The sequence below is a fragment of the Aulonocara stuartgranti genome (assembly GCF_965226115.1).
Source record: "Aulonocara stuartgranti genome assembly, chromosome: 20".
Classification (NCBI taxonomy): Eukaryota; Metazoa; Chordata; class Actinopteri; order Cichliformes; family Cichlidae; genus Aulonocara; species Aulonocara stuartgranti.
In genome coordinates, this window is record NC_138956.1 from 38,307,752 (window position 1) to 38,332,063 (window position 24,312).

Genomic DNA, 24,312 nt, shown 5'->3' on the forward strand with positions numbered 1-24,312 from the left:
AATAGACCCAGAGATCCTTTTAAACTCAGAGACGAGACCAGAGAACAATGCATCAGACAGAAAGAGCAACAACAAGGGTCAACAGCCAGAGTTTTAGGGTCCAACAGCCCATTTTTAGCTTGTGTAATATCCTGAGTTATTCGTAATTAGAGCCATCTTCTTATATTTTGTAACTGGCTGTTGTTACAGTCTTGCAGCATCTGTGGCTCCATAATTTCCTCAGGGATGAATAAATATTGTGATTGAATCTTCACTTTCATCAACACTGATATCTCCAAATATCCACTCTAGAGTCTAACTCTGAACTCCAATCAGCTTTTCTCACACTGAAAACTCAGTTTCAGCTCTGAACGCGTGCACCCTGAGCTAATAAGCAGAAAGACATCAGAGATTCACCATGGCAACAGCCTCCAATTCAGTCCAATGAAAGCGGACCGTGAAGGAGAAAAGAGGGTTTTTATTTATCGTCGTCCACTCAGGCATCGTTTAATGGACTTCTGCTTCACAGAGACCCAGCTGGAGTCCAGCAGATGTTACACACTGACCGACCCGACGGTTTACTGTCAGACTCAGACTGTTAATGATGTGTTTGAACACCTGAACATATTCAAACACATTCAGACTGTCTGCAAGAGCAAACAGCACCTTTAGACCATGGCTGGTCTCAGTGGCTCTGTGGTAAAGTGGTTAACACAGTCTCTGGCTTGAGCTCCAGAGCAGCCACGTCAGGATAAATCAGCGGTGGCGCCCCCTGGATTCTTAAAGCCCCGTCAGACTCATTTTCACTCAGGTATTCCCATCACTTCAAGCATGTGTTTGGTTTAAACAGGGATTCCTGCAGAGAACTTTTTTATGTCAGCGTAATAAAGTCAGAGTTTTAATGAGGATGTGATCACAGCAGGATCGGACATGTGGCTGCCCTTCGGCCCCACAGAACCAGAGTCTGACCCTCGCTGCCTTTAGTCCACGTGGCCTTGCTCCCTGCGGTGTCTCAGCACAGCTCGGCCCAGCATCAGCAGGAAAAACACGGTCGTCATGGCAGCATACGATCCCAGCACGGTCTGCACGGCGGCTGGAAAGTCGGGATGCGACAGAAGCGACTGGCTGCCAAAGTGGGGGTACACGAGGAGGTGGATCTCTGCCGCCCGGCGACCGTGCAGCCAGCAGTAATACACACCTGCAAGTGTAAAGACACCTCAATCAAACTGAGCAGCACAGAGGTCGGACCTCATCATCGTCACCGCTGAACTGAAATATGATTCAGAGCGTCTAAATAACAAATCTGATGCGGGCCAAACACCGACTTCAGATGGAGCATCAGGTAAGAGCCTCTGCGTGCCCTTCCTCACCTATGACCCCCTACTGTGGGCAGTGACCACCCTGTGATTGCGTGACCCCACACTTCCTGCACCCTCCTGGTTGAGGCACTTCCTGTACAGGGAGGAGACCCCAGATATGCACAGATTTGGTGGCAGGTCTGGGATCCCCAATTTCTCCAGGGTTAGCTTCACAGCTTCACCTGCTGCCACCATAAAGTTCGGAAAAGGGTGGAGAAGACCCCGAGTGTAAAGAGTTATCTCAGAGTCAGCAGCCAAATATATTCACAAAGAGACATCTCGAGTAAAGGTCACCTGATGTGAGCTTCATGACTGGACAATGAGATGAGACCACCTGATGGGGGCGCTGTTCATACCTGAGTCCTGCGTTTGAGCCGGCTGGAACAGCAGGTGGTGCCCGGTGTCTATGAGCAGTCTGAGGTCTGCGCCTGAAGAGTGTTCAGACCTGTAGATGGGTTCGTTCCCTCGGTCCCAGGCGACCGCCATGTCAGGGCGCGCCCCGGGACAGCCCAGGGTGAGGACCTGCCCGTCGGGATGGGTCAGGTAGTACAGAGGTAGCCCGGTTGGCAATGAGGCAGAACTGTGACACAGAAAAACCCAGAGGTGAAACATCTGGATTCAACAGCAAAGAGCACCGCAGGAAATCTTCAGGACACAATCTCAGAGATGATTCACGGAGACATTCGGACACTGTGGTTCCAAGCAGGGCGACCACGCGTCCATGTGTCAGAGACGACAGGTGAGAGCGCACGAGGGTCACCACAAACAAAACTTTACTGGCACAAAACGCAAAAAGGAAAAAAACTACACGGGAACAAAGAGAAGACCAAAAACAAAGACTACATCTACACAGGGGGCTGACTCCAAGCCAGGACATGACAGGAAGTGACACGTACAGAAGAATAGCATGACCGACAGGAAACAGGTGAGAGTGAAGAGACTGTGTCATGAAGAACAAGTTTAGCATGAATAACTAAATAACATGTCAGACAGACGTCCACACACGGACGCGTCTCTGAGTTTTAGCTTCAATAACAAGAAAATAAAACCATGACTCTGGTTTGAAAGGAGCCCCCGTGAGGTCCAGCAGCAGACGGGTTCACCATCACAGTGGTCACAAGCCACTGGGAATCTAAAGGCCTTCTTATTAATTCGATCTTCAGAGAGGAGGATTATGTAAATGTTTCTATACTGACTGCTGACAATCAGACTGGATTGAGACAGGTTGTGCATCATCTTCAGTATCTCTCTGCAGGACCAGTGAGTGATTTTATTAAAGCCTTCGCCTCGACTGACCCGAGCCACTGTGAGAGGGGACTGAATCTGCACAGATGCTCTGTCGTGTCAGGGAGTGAAAGAGTTAGTGTAAAAAGGGAAGCAACTATTAGTGTAATGGGTCAGTGCAATATCAGGAAGGTCAGGGCATGTGCAACAAAACTGATGTGTTTCTGTTACTGATCTCTATACTGTCCTCTGTGTCCACTCGTCATTGTTCTAGTATAATGTGATCACTGTTTTTGTCCTTGTCACATGACCTGTAAATAGTGTCTCTGTATGTTTTTGCTAACGTGTGTGTGTAACACCAGCCTGCCAGAGGGTCTGCAGAGGCTGTAATCTGGCATATTTACATTTGTTAAAGTATTCAATAATATGTAGAGCTCCTCTTTCTAAATAAAAACAATTATAATAACTAAAAGTTCATTACTGAAATACACTTTGACCCCTGAAGATCGGGGGACGTCCAAACCGAGAGACATCAAGCTTCTGATTTGACCTCTGACTTCCTGAGTAACAGGAAGTCTGTAATTGAGCACAGTGACCGGCTTGGTGCTGGACGGGTGTCACGCACACGCTCACCTGGACCCAAAAAGAGACATCAGACCGAGCAGCTTGGAGGGCGGGGCCTGGGACGGACACGTCATACGACAGCTTCTGACCTCCAGCTTTGCTGCGACTCTGCTTTGCTTTAAACCGAAGGCTCTTGGCACCGCCCCCGAGCCGCAAGAAACGACCGTCTGATTGGCCCGCCTGTAGCGCACGTTCAGGAAGCGGGAGCGTATGTAGCAGAGCCCGGCTCGGACCTGCTCGCCCGGCACGCCGCAGCGGTCGCACACAGACCACGGCTGGAAGCTGGTGAAGAGGCGGTACAGAGCGCTGAGGTCGGCGCTCTGGTCCCGTTTCCCGTCGCTAGCCTCTGAAGCGAGTCTGCAAACATCAGCTGATCGTTATTTCTTAAATATCGATTGATTATTAAGCTTAAACAAGCAGGTTCGTGGTTGTCATGAATTCAGTATGTGCTCAGCGCACCTGTTGGTGAAGCTGAGCGTGGGAGCCTCCTGGATGTCCAGGTCGTAACCATAGAAGAAGTCTTTGTGGGCGGAGCCACAGATATAGATGCCTGCATCATCGGGCCCAGCTCTGAAGATCAGCAGGCTGAAGAGTCGGATGGAGAAGCGACTCCGCAGGTCTCCGCTGTGAGGAACCTGGCTGGGATCGAGCAGGTGGTTGCCATGGTGATCAGTCAGCGCTTTGGTGTCCTCTGATCGTTCCAGATGTTTCCGGAAAAACCAGACAACCGACTGGACCTGAAACCGATATTTGGACCTTTTTCAGTCTGCACAGTTGGAAGAGGTTCTTAAATAGACGGAGGGGCTCCAGCTAGAGCCGCTACTCCTCCACAGCGAGCGCAGCACCTCCTGGCGAGGTGTGTCGGACGCCACGGTCATCCTCGGATGGCCACCGGCGAGGGGGTCCTGATACAGTTAAAACCATGAAGTCGTAAATGAAATCTAGACGTTTGATTTGACTTTGTGCAGATGGAAAACCAACAGGAATAAAATAAAGAGGAAATGTTTTTCAGGTTGGTGACATTCGTTGTCGCAGTTTGCCTCACGAGGCTTCGATGTTTAAGGCATCGAACGTCTCAGAGTCAAAAACTTGTGTTTTCACTATAAAACCGAAAGCTCACCTCCAGCATACGCCCTCCATACAATCATATCAACAGACTAAAACTAAACTCTGCAAACTGAAACAGATTCAACACAAAATATGAACCAACACTAACTGGATATTATAAAAACTACAGTTTCTCTGCGCAGATACCTGACACCCCAGGTGTGCAGTAGAAAACAGATGGTTAGTTACTCGCGTACTCTACCTGCTCTGGTTTGCAGAGGCAGGGCAGCTCCACGGTGACTCCTGACAGGTAGGCAGCGTTGGTGAAGGTCAGGAAGGCGGGACACGCCGTTCTCGCAAAAACGTCCTGTTTGTCTTCAGGGGCCTCGTAGCTCCACGCCTTTGGAGTCAGGAAGAGGAGGAAGAGCGGGGACAAGGATGGCAAAGGCATCTCTGAGGAGGAAACAGTTTTTTTTAAACAGTCTGAAGAATGTTTACTTTCAAAGACAAACCGATGAGCTGAACTGTCCACTCCAATGACCTGCAGGAGTCTAAATATGACTGTGGGATCTTTGGGATCTCTGCTTACAGGAAAGACAAACCTGGAGTCAACAGTAATGCACATTTACTCGCTCATAATGAAACAAACTCACATATTTTCATAAGGTGGGAGATTCTCGAGCAGCGAGCACGACTGAACCTCAGCGTGTGGCCCCAGGTGTGAACAGGTGAGAGTAATGCAGCAGTGATGAGGCTCAGCAAACGTGTTTCTGAGGAAGGTGAGAACGAGTGCGCCTGCATGCGTGGCGGCTGAAAGCGCTGAGCAGCTCTATGAATAGGGATGGGTATCGAAACCCGGTTCTTGTTGAGAACCGGTTCCCACTGTTTCAGCTCCTTGGAATAGTTTGCCATTTTTGCAAATGATTCCCTTATCGATTCCAGTCGCCACGAATGACGTCACCACGTTGCGGAGCGTCATTTACCCGGCAGGAAACACGGCGCCTACGCACCACAAACGCTCAAAAGTTTGGTTACACTTTACAAGAACGGATGACGACAGGGCAACTTGCAATACTTGCAAAGTAGATATTTCATTTAAGGGAGGAAACACTACGAATATGCAAAAGCATTTGCTCACAAAACACGCGATGACCTTAAATGAATGTCGTGTTTTTAATTCGCTCCAGGTAAATAATCAACTAACAGTGCATATTATGTTAGCGCGATCTGCCTTATTACAAACCTGCCATTACTGTGCATTTAGTGACCATGATGAGAGACAGAGTCTGGCTCAGATGCTGGCAGTTCTCGCTGCAGTCTGCCGGTAGCGTCTCCTTTCAGGCAGGATAGACGAATGTCACCGAGCAGTGACTCAGTTTGTGGTCAAAGGCTTGCAGCCGTTTGCCACAGCAGATGATTTTCAGTAAGTGAATGTGTTTAATTGTAGGCAGGACATTACTGGATATTCTTGTGTAATTGCTACAGAATAATTTATGTTATACTTTGTTATTGCTACAGAAGAATATTTATTTTATTATTTTACATTTACAATTTTTTTCCTGGGGACCCTGTGACACCCCCATTGAAGAGCCGTAGGCTGGATCTCTTAAATCAAATCAAATCAAAATCAAATCACTTTTATTGTCACATCACATGTGCAGGCACACTGGCACAGCACATGCGAGTGAAATTCTTGTGTGCGAGCCCTACAAGCAACAGAGATGTGCAAACACAACAACACAAACGAGCAAAATACAAGAATGGCCAACCTGAAACTAATAAATATATGTACAATATATAATAGTGTATGCATTTCTGGATGTGTATACTAAATATTTTCCTACGTGTGTGTGTGTGTGTGTGTGTGTGTGTGTGTGTGTGTGTGTGTGTGTGTGTGTGTGTATACACATTTTTACAAATTAAATAGTAAAAAAATAAAATAAAATAAAATAATAATAATAATAATAAAATATATAAAATATACAGAGTTGTGGCATTACTGTACAGTATGGAGTGCATAATGTTGAAGTTCCAGTAGTGAAGCTGAGGTGTCTATGACGTGTTCAGCAGTCTGATGGCCTGGTGGAAGAAGCTGTCTCTCAGTCTGCTGGTACGGGACCGGATGCTGCAGAACCTCCTTCCTGATGGAAGCAGTCTGAACAGTTTATGGCTGGGGTGACTGGAGTCCTTGATGATCCTCCCCGCTTTCCTCAGGCAGCGCTTCCTGTAGATGTCTTGGAGGGAGGGAAGCTCACCTCCAATTATCCGTTCAGAGCACCGCACTACTCGCTGGAGAGCTTTGCAGTTGTAGGCGGTGCTGTTGCCATACCAGGTGGTGATGCATCCAGTGAGGATGCTCTCAATGGCACAGTGATAGAAGGTCCTGAGGATGCGGGGGCTCATGCCGAATCTTTTCAGTCTCCTGAGAAAGAAGAGGCGCTGCTGCGCCTTCTTCACTGTTTTGTTTATGTGTACTGACCACGTAAGATCCTCAGCCAGATGTACGCCAAGGAACCGGAAGCTGCTCACTCTCTCCACAGCAGCGCCGTTGATGGTGATGGGGGTGTGTACTTCTCTGCACCTCCAGAAGTCCACTATCAACTCCTTTGTCTTTGCGACGTTGAGGGTGGGATGGTTGTCTTGACACCAGTGGGTCAGGGCGCTGACCTCCTCCCTGTAAGCCGTCTCATCACCGTTGGTGATAAGACCCACCACTGTAGTGTCGTCCGCAAACTTCACAATGATGTTGTAGCTGTTAGTGGCCGTGCAGTCGTAGGTGTAGAGTGAGTACAGGAGAGGGCTCAGTACACACCCCTGTGGAGCACCAGTGTTCAGTGTGATGGGGGATGAGGTGATGCTGCCCAGTCTGACCACTTGGCGTCTGTCAGACAGGAAGCTAAGGATCCAGCTGCAGAGGGAGCTGCTCAGTCCTAGATCCTGCAGTTTCCTGTCCAGCTTCGAGGGAACGATGGTATTGAATGCTGAGCTGTAATCTACAAACAGCATTCTCACATACGTGTCTCTCTTCTCCAGGTGTGACAGGGCAGTGTGTAGTGTCAGGGCTATGGCATCATCAGTGGACCTGTTGTGGCCGTATGCAAACTGTAGAGGGTCCAGTGAGTCGGGTAGTGCAGAGCAGATGAAGTCCCTGACCAGCTTCTCGAAGCATTTGCTTACGATGGGGGTCAGGGCTACAGGTCGCCAGTCGTTCAATGAGGAGATGGTGGAGGATTTGAGTACAGGGACGACGGTGGCCATTTTGAAGCAGGCTGGGACTACAGACAGAGAGAGGGAAAGGTTGAAGATGTGCGTGAACACTCCAGCCAGCTGAGCCGCGCATGACTTGAGGACGCGGCCGGGAATCCCGTCCGGACCAGTAGCTTTGCGCGCGTTCACCTTCCTGAAGCACTTCCGCACATCCTCCTCAGACACAGTGTGCGCACTGACATCATCCGCGGTGCGCACACTGTCCGGTCTCATGGTGTTCGCTGCGTCGAATCTAGCGTAGAATACGTTTAGATCCTCACACAGAGAGGCCGTGGTCTGCGGTGTGCTGGTTTTCCCTCTAAAGTCTGTGATCGTGTTTAGTCCCTGCCACATACTCCGAGGGTTGTCAAACTGTTGCTCCACCCTGTCCCTGTACTCACGTTTGGCTGCTTTGATCGTCTTCCGGAGTTGGTAATGTGCGTGTTTGTAGTCCGATGTGTTCGCGGAGGCAAAGGCGGTGCTCCGTGCCGCCAGTGCCGCGCGAACATCTCCGTTAATCCAGGGTTTTTGATTTGGGAAGGATTTGACTGTTCTGGATGGGACGACATCTTCCACGCATTTCCTGATAAATCCACAGACTGAGTCTGTGTATTCATCAATGTCCCTAGCAGCCACGTGAAACATTTCCCAGTCCGCGTGATCAAAACAGTCCCGCAGCGCAGACTCCGATTGGTCCGTCCAACAGTGCACCGCCCTCCGGGTTGGAGCTTCCTGTTTCAGCTTCTGCCTGTAGGCGGGCAGGAGCAGGATGGAGCAGTGATCTGATTGGCCGAATGGGGCGCGGGGGAGGGCTTTGTACGCATCCCGGAAAGAGGTGTAACAGTGGTCGAGTAGCCGATCTCCACGAGTGTTAAAATGGATGTGTTGGTGGAGTTTGGGTGAGACTTTCTTCAGGTTTCCCTTATTAAAGTCTCCAGCTGTGATAAACGCTGCCTCTGGGTGTGCGGTTTCCTCGCTGCTGATCGCGCTGTACAGTTCCCTGAGTGCACGGTCAGTGTCGGCTTGTGGGGGAATGTAAACAGCCGTAATAATCACTGCTGTAAATTCCCTCGGTAGCCAGAATGGCCGGCACTTAATCATCAGGTACTCCAGGTCTGGTGAGCAGAAGGATTTGACCGGGTGCACGTTCGCATAATCACACCAGCTGTTGTTGATCATGAAACACACACCACCGCCTCTGCTTTTCCCAGTAAGATCCTGTGACCTGTCCGCGCGGTGCACAGAGAACCCCGGCAGTTGTATCTTAAGATCTCACTGTTGGGTTTGTAAGGCCATGTTACTCCTAAATTTCTATCTTGTTCAAAGAGAAGATATAAAACACAGTTCTAAGCTAGTCGACCTTAGTGTCCTCCGTTTTTAAAAAGAATCGATAAAGAATCGAATCGTTAAACAGAATCGAAAATGGAATCGGAATCGTGAAAATCTTATCAGTACCCATCCCTAGACATGAACGCGTTTCATTTATTCAGAGGCTGCTCGAGTGTTTGCTGATGTTAAAACGTGTCACTCTGCCACTCTGCTTCCATTAGCGTTTGACATTTATTTTATTTGCTGCTTCATTCTGTTCCCTGAAAAGACAAACGTGTTAAAAAAAAACATTTCCCTCACTTAATGCTGTCAGCGGGAAACAGGACGTTTTACTCCAGGAAGGTCTCCCATTCAAACCAGCTCTTATCCTCTGACCAGTTCATCCATCCTGTGTCAGGGTCGTGGAGGGACTGGAACATAGCCCTGCTACACCTGGACAGGTGGCCAACCCGACACATGGTTAACACAGAGAGACAGATGACCATCCACGTTCACATTTGGAATCACCAGCTTACCTAACCGCACTAACTGCGTGTTTGGACTGTGGGAGGAAGTCAGAGATACTGGAGAGAGCCCCAGGGAGAACATGCCAACTCTACTCAGTTGAACCCTGGACCTTCTTGTGACAGCCCCAACCACTACATCACCTGCTGCCACCTGCTTATGGCGATACCACTACGGCTCTCATCTGAGCTTTAGTTTTATTTATTGGTACCAAATGGCAACAGCAGTCACTTCAAGGCACTTCAATCAATCACATGACCAACGATGACTTTCACTGAGAACATGGAGGGAGGACAGCCACAAGTCTGAGTCTAACAAACATGTGCGTCTGTGTTTGTGGCTCATGCACCCACAAACACAGACGCATGAAGAAGTAGTGCCATGTAGTGCATGAAATAAACTGCAGAGTGGTGCCAGTGTTGCTCGTTAATACAGCGTCCACATCAGCACAGCGACGTCCTGAGCTCTCATCTGTGGAGATCACTGAGTGAACCAGGACTGGCCCGTCAACGTTCTGGTTCAAACTACTTCCTGTTTCCTCTTTAGCAGGGCTGTAAACGCTCACCTGCACAGTCACCTGCTTATCTGTCCTCATTACGGCTGCAGAAACGTGCACACACACTAACGAGGACTACAAAGATGCATTTAATGCTATGCAGCAGGTCTCGCCGGTCTCTGTTATAAGAACTCCAAATGTCATTTCTGCTTTGTGCTGAAAATAATTCCTCGTGTTCAGAGAAAGACGAGGACGAGTGGGCTGAAGCAGACGTTTAATGGACCTTCAGAGCGAGCCAGGGCTTGTAATGGTTGAGAGACAAACACTGAAGGACCTGAGCTGCAGAATCAATGCTATTAGTTAGTCAATAACCGGGGAGCGGGGTCCGATACCTGAAGCTGCACCGATGTGCTGTTTGTCTTTAGTTTGTCACATTAAAGATGCATAGGATGTAATCACAGTGTCACTGCTCTGATGCAGAGGAAAGCAATGAGATGAAGAGTGATGGGAGTAACAATATTACACAATAAACTTTCTTTGACTGATGAAGGGCGTAGAAACATCACTGCCTTCCCCATGATCACATGGTAAAACCTGAAGCGTGCTGGCTCCTGCAGCTAACCTCGGCAGTGTGGAGGCTCTCTCGCTGCACCACCTGAGCCTCCAAATAGAAAGTGGACCAACTGCAGTCCTGCAGAGCGGCTCAAAGATGACCAGAGCGTTTCATAAAAGCAGACATGCTTTAATATCTGAAACCCACAGGATGGCACCCACACATCGCACTGAGCTCAGCTGCTCCCCTCAACGGTTTCAGCTGCTGTTTTCTCTACGATGGGCCCCGGCGGCCTTTTAGAATCAGAGTCAGCCACTCTGACTCCACTTTAAAAAATAAACCTTCTTTTATTTTAGAAATAGGCAGTACATACAAAGAAAAATAAACCAAAAGTGATGCCATGTGCACATGTTACACATGATATAACAGCAGGGGTTCATCAGAGCGACAGCCTCGGGGAACAAACTGTGCCGGCTCGTTTCAGTAAACAGCGCTCTGCAGCAAAGTCTCCCTTCATGCATGTGATTTCTCTATTGGACTGCTGTCTCCTCAGACCTGAGTCCAGCTCGCTCGTCTTTTACTGAACCCACAGAGACGTCACTCCTCCCTGACTGGATCTGAGTCCATGTCCACACTAACATGTTTTCATTTGCAAACTTCCGTCCACACTGAGACGGCGTTTTTGGAACACAGAGCTTTTTAAAAGGCTCTCCAAAGCAGATACATTTGAAAACGCCGTTTTGGCGTGTGGACCGTGAAAGCTGAGGCAATTTTAAGTGCTACGATGGTCTGTCTCTCTTCCATTGTTTAATGCCTTTTTCTCACTGTGTCAAGGCTTCATCATTCACTGCTGCAGAACAGCGGTTTGTTAATCCATGTTGTGTTCCCTGAAAAAGCCTCTTTGAATAATCTGAAATGCACATCATTTTCAGTTTTGGGAAACCTTTTTTTAACGTCTGGCCGTTCACCACTTACCTTTGTACTATTTCAGCTGTTCACTGGACTTGAGCGACGTGAACTGCAATGAATAACTGGAAAAACTGGGGGTGACCAGTAGTGTAGACAAATACACACACGTACAGTCCCGCCCTCATGCATACATATACAAATACAAAGCACTCCTTAGAGTGCTCAGAGCTGTTTGCAACCTCAGAGGGGCAATCGGCCCCAGACCCAGGTCCAGGGGGGTCCTGGGCCCAGAGGTGAGGCTGAATCAACAGACCGTCCTCTGGCACATCCACCAAAACACAACCCTGGCGACACACCACCCGTGACCCAAGCCCCCCATGCCCAGCCAGAACCCCAGCCTGGAGCCAAAGCACCCTCAGAACGGGAGGATTGCCTTCCTTACTGTGTTGGTGGAATATTACTTTCTCCTACTCCCTTGACAAGTGCACACTACAACTATAACCCAGTGATCCATGCCACTTTGCGAATTTGGAAACAAATAATTAAGCACTTTAATCTGAAACCACTATCAGTGTGCATCCCTGTTACATCTACCTCCTGTCCTTCCATCATGTGCAGACGGAGCTTTCAACGTGTGGCATGAACTTGGTATTCGTAAATTAAAAGACTTGTATTCAAACGATACCTTCATGTCATTTCAACAATTGAAAGATAGATTTGGACTACCGTGCAGCCATTTTTTTTATATCCGTACACATCTGCTGCAGTTTGAAAGCATGCCGTCCGACACCTTGGATAGATGCCTTAGTGATAGCCGGGGGTCCGAACAGAGAGTCTCATTATTCTATAACTCACTACAGGAGATGAGTACACCTTCTACTCATCCAATTAAAGAGGAGTGGGAAAAGGAATTTGGGATCTCCCTATCGGAATGTTTTTGGCAGGTCTTACGCAACATAAATGTGCTTTTTATTAATTCCTGTCATTGTTTAATTCAGTATAAAATTGTACACAGGTTACATTACTCAAGGGAAAGACTTCACAAAATGTATCCAGACTCCCCTCTGTGGAAAACGTGTGACACATTATGGAAATCTGTTACATAGTTTTGCACTTTGTCCGAGGCTTCAGGGCTTTTGGTGACATCTTCACCCATCTGTCTAATATTCTTAACACCAAGATTCATCCAAATCCAACAGTAATTATCTTTGGGCTCTCCAAAGAAACACAAAGTTTACAACATGCTCAAAAAGGTCTTGTGTCATATGCACTGATCATCGCAAAGAAACTGCTCCTGCAGCTTTGGAAAGGCAAAGAGGTTCCTGTGTTGAAGATGTGGCTCGCAGAGCTTACAAATACACTTCACCGTGAAAAAATAAGATACACCATGAATGCCGATGTGAAAGATTTTGAACTAATTTGGCGTCCTGTGCTTGCATATCTTGGGAAAATGCAACTTTCTGGCAGTCAGGAACGGACTTGAAATCTACTTTAATCATCCAAATCATCGATTGGTGGATTTTTTGTTCGTCTGCTTATTTATTTAGAGAAAAGGGGGCATAAGTCTTATTAACCTGTAACAACTGTGATACTTGCTTCTAATAAAAGGTATTTGAAACAAAGCACCCTCAGAACCACAACCCCGCCCTGGACCCACCCAGGAGCAGCATGGCTACCAAGCACAGACTCCCCCCAGCAGCAACCACCAGAAAAACACCGCCTAAGAGCCACCAAAGCCCCATCCAGGTCTACACCCCCCACACTGAAGTCCCCCAAGAATCCCACCCCTAGGGAACCCCCAGATGTACGGTGTATTTAATGATTTCTCTCATCTTTTTGTTGTTTATTTGTTGTTTCTTACATTAGTATGACTAGCTTCTACAGCTTACACCAGCCTCCAACTAACTGACCTCTGCGGTTTAGTGTTCAGTGCCACTATATTAAACTCGTTCATATTCCTTCTGCATCGATCTTAATGGCATCCATTCACGTCCCGTTAACGGGTGTGGCTGATGGGGACCGGGCCTGTTAGCGGTATCTCAGGCCTTCTGGTTTCTTCTCAGATTAAGCAGGGTAGACACTGGGAGGTCGAGGCAGTTAGAACTGGGCTTATTCCTCACCCATCGGCTCTGCACAGCCTGCTGGGTAAGACCCATGGGATCAGGGTGAGTGAAAGGAACGCTGGTCCCACCAGACTGACAGTGTTCTCCAAGGTAATAAAGATATAAGGTTACAAATCCTTGTTTTAACCTCACACCGTCCAATCACACTGCTCAGAAGGATTTTATCGGAGCACTCACACGTTTAAAATTCCAGATTCTGGCTTTGTTAAGACTCAAGCGAAAGCCTTCATAAATCAGCCCCTGGAACATTTTGGCTTCTCCAGCAGCTCCCCTCTCATCCTCTTCATTTTTCTCCACCCTTCACCCATCCGTGAAATCACAGCATCACTGAAGCCTCAAATACATTTAACGCTTTCACCTCCTCGCATTCCTCTCTCCTTATATCTGTCCTGCTCTGAATATCCTCCTCCTCACCCTCTGCAGTCTTCAGACTCTGTCCTCCAAACCCTCAGACTGATGCGCTGATATCGCTGACATTTACTCTGCTGTTAAAGTTTAATCTAATTAAACTCATATGCAGCCTTCACCTTTTTCACCTCCTTATTTCCTCTACTCCTCCTTCCTGTTGGATTTCCCAATTAAGTTAAATGTCAGGTCAGCCCAAACTGAAGGTCCTCATTTTATTCATATCATTGCATTACCCTCTGCAGTTCCTGCATTTCAGCCCATTAGCTGATTTCTGATCACTTGAACAATCCAACATCTTAAACAGCTGCACCGCTCAGATTCCCTGCAGTCTTTAAATGCATCATCAGAGCTGGACTGAATAGATTTGATTAATAAGAGCTTCTGTTATTTTTGTCAGACTAACAGTCCCATGACAGCTGCGCACAGACTTGTCTGGAAACTGAAGGGTTTTTGATTGGATGATAGTATCGATATCCATAAACCAGCTTGTTTTCCCCAGTGCCCTAATGACCTACCGGAGACTCCAGACTTTGTTTCTGGGAATAATTTTAGAGCCATCCATGAGGGTTATGTTTTATACCTGAACACTCAAAGACGAATCTGACAACTCTCAATGAACTTTAACCTTTAAGAACCATCATGTGACTTTGTCCCCATATTTTATTCACAGGAGCTCACACAGCTTCAGAAGGATGGAAGGACAGGCAAACGGACAGCCTGATGGATGGATGGACAGATGCAGGGCCGGCCCGTGGCATAGGCCGTATAGGCAAATGCTAAGGGCGCCGTCCATCAGGGGGCGCCACGCCAGTGCCACAAATGTTGAAAAAAAAAAAAAGTTGGTACTATTATTTCTAAATACAAAAAATAATCCCACGTTAATTAAAATGCAAAGTAAAGCTTATTTAATAGAAATATTATTTGTTACAACGTTACACTACACTGCTGATGTAGGGGGGCGCCACCTAAAATCTTGCCTAGGGCGCCAGATTGGTTAGGGCCGTTTCTGGACAGATGGATGGGTACTTTATTGTACGTACTTGACTCAAGCCATGTTTTTATCATTTATTGTGAAATGCAAAGGAAATCCAGTCAAATAGTTTACTGACTGTGGTCGTCTTTCCTGATTGTTAGCGTGAGAATGTTCATGTTACACCGCTGAAATGATGGGTCAACTCATCTCCCGTGCAACATATTTATTTTTACAGAAACCTGTAAAGACAGAAAAGTGTGATTAATCGGTTCTTTCGGCGCGCAGGCCGTACGCTGCCTCTTCACCACTGACACTACTTCTTCTAGTGTAGCTGACATCACTTTATACAAGTAACTTATACAGCTTCATATTCACATGCACCACTCTTATAAACTGCTTAAATCACAAAAATACATTTTACTATACGCATGAATAACATAGTGAACTCTGATTACAGTTTTATCTTGTTTTTACTACTGTTTTAATCTATTTATGAACCTGTCTTATTAACACTATTTATTTAACTCTATCCCTTTCAAATAAACACTTTTCTTAACATATTTCTATAGCATTCACTCGTCATGAACTAAACATAAAGCAACTTACATTTCTCTTATTGTGCAAAACATATTAAGTGTGGCTTTAACCCAACAATATACCTGCAATGAACTCACAAACTTTAGGTACCGTCTAACACCTCGATCGGCACAGGCTAACAACTGGACCAACTTGGAAATTAGCTCTTTAGCTTAACATTCGCCACAAACAAAACATTTATCATTAATCGCCACTGCTGTCTGTCACTTTTAGAACCTCTGTTTTATATTACCAACCACCCAGCTTACCTGTAAAGACAGAAAAATGTCTGATTAATCAGTTCTTTCGGCACGCGGGCCGTAGGCTGCCTCTTCACCGCTGACACTACTTCTAGCGTCAGCTACCGATGCACAGGACTGAGTGCCCTCTGCTGGTGGAACTTATACAACAGTAAAACTGACATTACAGTGGCCTTACTAAAAGAAAATGTCTCTGAGCATCAAATAAAATGGGGGGCTACTATTTTCATGTCTCTGTCTTTAACATAGTGCCACATTCACAAAGGTCAATAATGTTTATACAGCACTGTGCAAAAGGCTTTTCACTTCTTTACATTTTGCTTCCAAGGAGCCAAACTTCGTCTGTGCTCTTTTTTTCTTTTTTCTTTTTTTTTGGCCTGTCCCGTTTGGCTCTTTTGCATCAGAATTGTTGTCTAAAGGCAAAGAAAGATGCCCAACGGATTTACTTTACCAAATTGACCATCCCAGCCTTGCCGTAATGGTCCATTTGATTCACCTTTTATTGTTTATTTTATTTTCACTTACTGAATACGGGACAGACTTGACTGGGGGAAAGAAGGGGAGAAAGAAAGAGGGAAAGAGAAACAGCTGAGAAGAGGGACGGGGGAGAAGGGCAAAAGACAAAAACCAACAGAACGGGCAGAAAAAAAAAAAGAAAAAAAATGCATATATCGATCACCTGGATCACCTGCTGAGAAAGAAAAAAGAAAGCAAGCAGAAGAGAACAAGAGTAATAGAATAAACAACATCACAATGATATATGGGAATATGACAGTAAATACTAAATATTAAACATTATTGTGCAGCACATAAGATCAACAGAACACAGTGTGCTTTGAGGTAGGAGCCAAAAAGGGTGTAGTTTGTGCGTGTGATCACCCGTGTGTACACCTGTGAGCATGGACGCGCTTGTTTTTTGTTTTTTAAAAGGTTCCTTCATGTAATGATCTGCTAGAGGGTGTGGGGGGGCCACAGCCCCGTCCTCCAGGGCATGAAGCAGGTATGGAGGAGATCAAAACTCCAGACATCCAGAGGCCCCCAGAACACAAGAGACCAAGGAAGACCAACAGAGGGGCAGCCGCGCCACTGTCCCAGAAAGAGCTGAGGAGAGTCCCAGATGAGGGCTCACTCAGCAGCCGCGGAGCAGAAGCCAGGGGGAGTTGCAGTGACGCGCCCGTGAGCTCCGCCGGCAGCCAGCCGTGCCTGAGTGACCGAGCCCCAGGCCGAGAGGCCGGGGGCACCCCACCTCCGAAGTGGCCCGAGCGAGCCCCAGGCTCCAGGCCCCGATAAGCGGCCGCCAAGGAGTGAGCCGGTGTGTACCTGGACGCCCACCCCCGGACACAAAGAACCACCAACGCACCGATGTCTGAGGGAGTCCGCCACTGGCAGGGGAAGTGGTGGTAGGGGGAGATAGGCCTCCAAACCTTGGAGGGCCTGAGATGTCCCCAGAGAGGTGGCGCCTGACACCCAACCTGACATATAGACACAGACATACAGGCACACACAGACACAAACATCCATTCCCACCCTCATGCTCTCATATACACTTACTCCACACTCACCCAACGTGGAGACAGACATAAAGAGACGCTGTACACACGATCACACTTCGTCTGTGCTCTTGAGCAACAGTTTTTAAAGTTCTTCTTTGGACATCGGCTGCTTTTGACTCATGTTCAGTCCCTGTACCTGAGCATTTTCACAGGAGTGTTTTTAACCCCTGAACTCTGACCTATGAAGCACTGAGCTCGGAGATGAACCAGTGTTGTGTCTACACATAACAGAAACCTTAGCATTGAACGAGTTTTACATGGTGTCTTTAGGCTCTTTGTTACCACAAACACACACAGTTTGGCATAAAATAGTATTTTTGTACCAACAAGCAGTGCCTTAAAGAGCTGTTAGCTGAAAGCTCTGCATGTCTGACAAACTGGACCAAAAAAGAAGTGTGAGGGCTAAAACCTGAGTAGAGCTCAGTTTCGGAAAGTCACGTCCTGTAGAAAGAGGCACAGCACAGCCAGAACATGGTCAGTGTGTGGGAGGAGGTCAGGAGGAGGTCCAGCAGTCTGCAGCCATCTGTGAGGACGCTACAGGTCAGTCACTGCTGTTGGAGAGCTTTGATCAACTGATGAGTCCGATCCACCGTGCAGCAACATCTGGAAACATCAGCTTCATGTTTCAGCATGACAATGATCCAAACACAGTGAAGGCACAGCTGGATAGAAACACACGGGGGAACAGAGCCAGACCTCAGCATGACTGAAGCAGCGTGGGATCATCCTGACAGGGAACAAAACATCCAAAGAAGTCCTTTGAATGTCCTTCACGGAGCCTGGAAAACTGTTCCTGAAGATCCTCACAGAGCTGACCGAGAGCTGAAGGATGAAACTGCTCGTACCAAATATTAACTTACAGCTAAGAAATGAACAGACTCTGATTTTGTATTTCCATGTAGGACCACCGAACTCTGCACTGTCACACACACGCAAACATGTGTGTATTTATATCTGGGGACATCTCATTGGAATAATGCTTTCCCTAGCTGCTTACCCTAACCATCAAAAATGAACCCTAACCCTGACCCGAACCCTGACCATGAACTAACTGCAACCCTGACACTAAAACCACATTTTGAGTCTCAAAAACGCTTTCAAACTCATGGGGACCCACGAGGGCTGTTTGTCCCCACAAGTGTAGTAAATTACCAATTTTTGGTCCCCATGAAGATGTTAATACCCATCCAGACTCTCTCTCTCTCTCTCTCTCTCTCTCTCACACACACACACACACACACACACACACACACACACACACACACACACACACACACACACAGAGAGACAAACAGACACACACACGCACTCACACACACGTACTCACACACACGCACACAGTCTCACACGCACACAGTCTCACAAATAGACACACACACACACACACACAGACACACACTCACACACACACATGTGTCTCTGTGTGTGTCTCTGTGTGTCTCTGTGTGTGTCTCTGTGTGTCTCTGTGTGTGTCTCTGTGTGTCTCTATGTGTCTCTGTGTGTGTCTCTGTGTGTCTCTATGTGTCTCTGTGTGTGTCTCTGTGTGTGTCTCTGTGTGTGTCTCTGTGTGTCTCTGTGTCTCTATGTGTCTCTATGTATCTCTCTGTGTCTGTCTCTGTGTCTCTGTGTGTGTCTCTGTGTGTGTCTCTGTGTCTCTGTGTGTGTCTCTGTGTGTGTCTCTGTGTGTCTCTGTGTCTCTGTGTGTGTCTCGGTGTGTCTCTGTGTCTCTGTGTGTCTTTGTATGTCTCTGTATGTGTCTCTGTGTGTGTCTCTATGTGTCTCTGTGTGTCTCTGTGTCTCTATGTGTCTCTGTGTGTCTCTCTGTGTGTGTCTCTGTTTGTCTTTGTATGTCTCTGTGTGTGTCTCTGTGTGTCTCTGTGTCTCTGTGTGTCTCTGTGTGTGTCTCTGTGTGTATCTATGTGTCTCTATGTGCCTCTGTGTGTCTCTGTGTGTGTCTCTGTGTGTGTCTCTGTGTGTGTCTCTGTGTGTCTCTGTGTGTGTCTCTGTGTGTATCTATGTGTCTCTATGTGTCTCTGTGTGTCTCTGTGTGTGTGTCTCTATGTGTCTCTGTGTGTGTCTCTGTGTGTGTCTGTGTCTCTGTGTGTGTGTCTGTGTGTCTGTGTGTCTCTGTGTGTGTCTCTGTGTGTGTCTCTGTGTGTATCTATGTGTCTCTGTGTGTCTCTGTGTGGGTCTCTGTGTGTGTCTGTGTCTCTGTGTGTGTCTCTGTGTCTCTGTGTGTGTCTGTGTCTCTGTGTGTGTCTCTGTGTGTCTCTGTGTCTCTATGTGTCTCTCTGTGTGCGTCTCTGTGTGTGTGTCTCTGTGTGTCTCTATGTGTGTGTCTCTGTGTGTCTCTATGTGTGTCTCTGTGTGTCTCTATGTGTCTCTGTGTGTCTCTGTGTGTGTCTCTGTGTCTCTATGTGTCTCTCTGTGTGTGTCACTGTGTGTCTCTGTGTGTGTCTCTGTGTGTGTCTCTGTGTCTCTGTGTGTGTCTCTGTGTCTCTGTGTGTGTCTCTGTGTGTCTCTGTGTCTCTGTGTGTGTCTGTGTGTGTCTCTGTGTCTCTGTGTGTGTCTCTGTGTCTCTGTGTGTGTCTCTGTGTGTCTCTGTGTGTCTCTGTGTGTCTGTGTGTGTCTCCGTGTCTCTGTGTGTCTCTGTGTCTCTGTGTGTGTCTCTGTGTGTCTCTGTGTGTGTCTCTGTGTCTCTGTGTGTGTCTCTGTGTGTCTCTGTGTGTGTCTCTCTGTGTCTCTGTGTCTCTGTGTGTGTCTCTCTGTGTCTCTGTGTGTGTCTCTGTGTGTGTCTCTGTGTCTCTGTGTGTGTCTCTGTGTGTCTCTGTGTCTCTGTGTGTGTCTCTGTGTCTCTGTGTGTGTCTCTGTGTGTCTCTGTGTGTCTCTGTGTGTCTGTGTGTGTCTCCGTGTCTCTGTGTGTCTCTGTGTCTCTGTGTGTGTCTCTGTGTGTCTCTGTGTCTGTGTGTGTGTCTCTGTGTGTCTCTGTGTGTGTCTCTGTGTGTGTCTCTGTCTCTGTGTGTCTCTGTGTGTGTCTCTGTGTGTCTCTGTGTGTCTCTATGTGTCTCTGTGTCTGTGTGTGTCTCCGTGTCTCTGTGTGTCTCTGTGTCTCTGTGTGTGTCTCTGTGTGTCTCTGTGTGTGTCTCTGTGTGTGTCTCTGTGTCTCTGTGTGTGTCTCTGTGTGTCTCTGTGTGTCTCTATGTGTCTCTGTGTCTGTGTGTGTCTCCGTGTCTCTGTGTGTGTCTCTGTGTGTCTCTGTGTCTCTGTGTGTCTCTGTGTCTCTGTGTGTGTCTCTGTGTGTGTCTCTGTCTGTGTTTATGTATTGTGACTTCTTGTGTCCTGTTTCTAGTCTGTCACGTCTCCTCTCTCTCTCTCTCTCGTCTGCCTTTCCTCCACTCTTGTCATGTTCAACCGTTTCCTGTTTTATTGTGAAAGTCTTGTGTTTCCATGTTCGGTGTGTCTAGTTTTGCTTCCCTGTGGCGTCATGTTAATTTGTGTCAGTGGTTTTAAGATAAGATAAGATAAGATAACCTTTATTAGTCCCACACGTGGGAAATTTGTTTTGTCACAGCAGGAAGTGGACAGTGCAAAAGTTATGAGGCAAAAATTAGAATACAATAAGAATAAATACAGTACACAACTGTACAGAATAGAATAAAATAAAATACTATATACAGTAGAATAAAATAAAATAAATATACAATAAGATAAAAATAGAATACAAATACAAATACTATATACAACTGAGTAAAAATACAACGATGACAGAAAAGATTATTGCACTTAGTATTATTGCACATGTATGGATGTGTGTGCTTGATCAGTTAAAGTCTTTGTTGTGGAGTCTGACAGCAGTGGGGAGGAAAGACCTGCAAAATCTCTCCGTCCCACACCGTGGGTGCCGCAGTCTCCCACTGAAGGAGCTGCTCAGTGCTGTCACAGTCTGCTGCATGGGGTGGGAGATGTTGTCCATCAGGGATGACAGCTTAGCCGCCGTTCTCCTGTCACTCACCACCTCCACTGGGTCCAGAGGGCATCCTAGAACAGAGCTGGCCCTTCGGATCACCCTGTTCAGTCTCTTCCTGTCCCCAGCAGAGATGCTGCCGCCCCAGCAGACCACACCATAAAAGATAGCAGAAGCCACCACAGAGTCATAGAAGGTCTTCAGGAGTGGGCTCTCCACTCCAAACGACCTGAGTCTCCGCAGCAGGTACAGCCTGCTCTGCCCTTTCCTGTAGAGGGCGTCTGAGTTATGAGTCCAGTCCAGTCTATTGTTCAGATGAACACCAAGGTATCTGTAGCTGTCCACAGCCTCAATGTCCATACCTTGGATGTTCAGTGGTTGCAGTGGAGAATGCTTGTGCCTGCGGAAGTCTACCACCAGTTCCTTGGTTTTACTGGCGTTGATCTGGAGGTAGTTCAGCTGGCACCAGTCCACAAAGTCTTGGGTCAGACCTCTGTACTCCTTGTCGTCCCCATCAGTGATGAGGCCGACTATTGCAGAGTCATCAGAGAACTTCTGCAGGAAGCACTGGGTGGAATTGTGGGAGAAGTTTTGCTTCCCGTGTTGTGCTTCTGTGTCTGTGAGTCAGCATCTCCCTCATGGCTGTGTGTTTAGTAATTTCCCAGTTTAGTTTGTATTTCCTGTGTTCAGCAGTAAGGCTGTGTTAGGCCCCCGTGAGTCTGTGCTGGGGTCCAGACATTTATGACAGATTGACCCATTTTACTAAAAGATTTTCTCCACAAACATGAAGCTAGCAGACTAATGCTTCTTAAACCAGAGCCGCCTGTCACATTTGACTCCATCTGTCTTGTGGTCAGCTCACCCTGCAGCCTGAACACAGCTGCTGTGTTTACGGCCGTATTTCTCTGAAAAGAGCAGCCAGTCTGAGCGACTGATGCTCGAGAGGCTCTGTGACCGCAGCAGAGATTTCAGGTTCTAACAGGAGAAAATGAAATTCTGAAGCGGTAAAGCAGCGAGACAAAAAGGAGCATTAGAGCCATTTCATTTTTTTCATTTCAGGTTCAGTCACATTTAGCTTGAGGTGAATTCTGGTGAGTTTGTCCGAGGAGATGCTGCCCAAACAAAAACACGCTGCACTCCAAAGAAGACTGCCACAAAGGTCATCCAGCAAATGTGCTCGCACAGAGCTGAAATGTGCTGAAAGGGAGCTGAAGAAAACACGTTGCAGCTTCTCTCAGCGTGTTTGTCACAGAGAGAAACGTGTGAGCTCTTTGTCGGCCAGCAGCGTTGCTGTCTGTGTTCGACCTGCAACTCTTCGTCCGCCTTAAAGAACACCTCACCCTGTCCTGCAGAAAAGCTGCACATTTTTCATTCTTTGTAATAAAGCTCAGCCTTGGTGCACCACGGCAAACATTAAACGCCCTACTGAGAGAGAGTTCAGCCTGCCTCAGCAGCTGTTGGTCCATTTATGCTCTGCAGTACTCTGGGCTCTTCTTCATCCCTGCACGGCTTGGATCGGCACCAAACAGGACAAGAACAGACTGCAGCGCACGGTGAGGTCTGGTGCAGCCAGCACCGCTGCAGCCTGGATGCAACTCCTGCCCTCCTGTACGTGCTCCAGAGCACTGCGGACGCCTGGATTTAAATATCCCTCATACATGATGTGTGCAAGTAAGCGGACTATATATAGTCCTAACCACTTATCCATATCCCTACAAATGGCTGTGTCCTGCTGCTTTGGTCAGTGTGGTCAGTGTGGTCTGCGTGCAGAGCTCGTCATAAAGCTGATTCTCAGCGCAGCCACAGAGCAGGCTCGGAGCTTTCTCTGGGTTAAATCTGATTGGCTGTCAGGAGCTTTACAAACTCTTCATGTGTGAAGCGTCGTTCTGCCTGTCATCCACTGTTTCTGTTGCACATAAGGAAGACCTGAGGACCTTGCAGTGTGAGTGCAGGCCGGCACATTACACCTCTTCTCTGGTCTGAGTGCAGTCATGCTGTTTATTCTCGCAGTATGCACGGGCCTCCCAGCTGCTCCTCCTGCTGTTTGCGACTCTGAGCTCTAAGTTTCTTCAGTGCAGATCCATATTTGTGTGTGAGAGCTATTTTTCCCTCTGTTGGCTTAAAGATTATCAATCTGCTGCTGTTTTCTTTACACAGAGTTTTCTTGTATTGTGTAGCGCTGTTTTTGGTTGTGTTGCTTTATCTGTTTAATACTTCATGTTTAGTATTGGGAGCTGCTCTGATGTTTCTCATTTATCACATATCAGTTAGATAACTAACAGACATGGACCAGGAACACCTGGATCAGCACTGCGGTATGGTCCATGCTACGCATCGAGTCCAGCAGGTTGCAGAGGTCTTTAAAAGGTAAACCTAAGCAAACCTGTTTGTTTGTGGGCCTTTCTGTCTGACTCCAAGCAGTGAAACGCTCAGTTGGGCTAAGATCAGCTGACTGACTTGGCCCTTGAAGAATCTCCCACTCCTTTGCTTGAATAAACTCCTGGCTGTGTGTTTCGGGTCATCTGTATTATGAAACACACTGACACACACACACAGACATATATACACATGCAGATGTACACTCATCCCCCCTCCAAACGCCTTCGACGCTTATTCCCCTCCAATGCTAAGAGATTAAGAGTGTTTTCATGTGCAGAGGTGTTTTTTCTGTTCTCAAACTGATCTCCCTGTTGGAGCTCAGTCTGGGGGGAGTTATTTTTTTCTCCTTATCTTTCCTCATGTGGTGCATTTTCCATTGTTATACCTCTCTGACCTGTCTTCCCCATGTGATGTTTGTGTAATGTATGTGTGGTCGGAGGGTAAGATGGCGCCGCCATTGCGTGCAATAGGTCGGCAGCCTTATGAAATTTCCAAATTGTGGGACTAATAAAGGTATATCTCATCTTATCTTATCTTAACACCTCAGAGTTCGTTCTGCTGCTTCGGTCACATCATCATAAACACTCATGTCTAGGGATGGGTATTGATAAGATTTTCACGATTCCGATTCCATTTTCGATTCTGTTTAACGATTCGATTCTTTATCGATTCTTTTTAAAAAGGAGAACACTAAGGTCGACTAGCTTAGAACTTTGTTTTATATCTTCTCTTTGAACAAGATAGAAATTTAGGAGTAACATGGCCTTACAAACCCAACAGTGAGATCTTAAGAGATCCAGCCTGCGG

At 47.2% G+C, this 24,312-nt stretch overlaps 1 protein-coding gene across 1 annotated transcript; it reads right to left on the reverse strand.

The window, feature by feature from the left end:
* Positions 1–959: 959 nt before the first annotated feature.
* LOC309697691 (Ig-like V-type domain-containing protein FAM187A) lies at positions 960–9,906 on the reverse strand (the record flags this gene model as incomplete). The annotated part of the gene is made up of 6 exons (XM_082519805.1): positions 960–1,177; positions 1,694–1,917; positions 3,195–3,542; positions 3,645–3,922; positions 4,495–4,685; positions 9,675–9,906. The coding sequence occupies 6 exons, from the start codon at positions 9,904–9,906 to the stop codon at positions 960–962; spliced, it is 1,491 nt and encodes a 496-aa protein (XP_082375931.1).
* Positions 9,907–24,312: the final 14,406 nt, after the last annotated feature.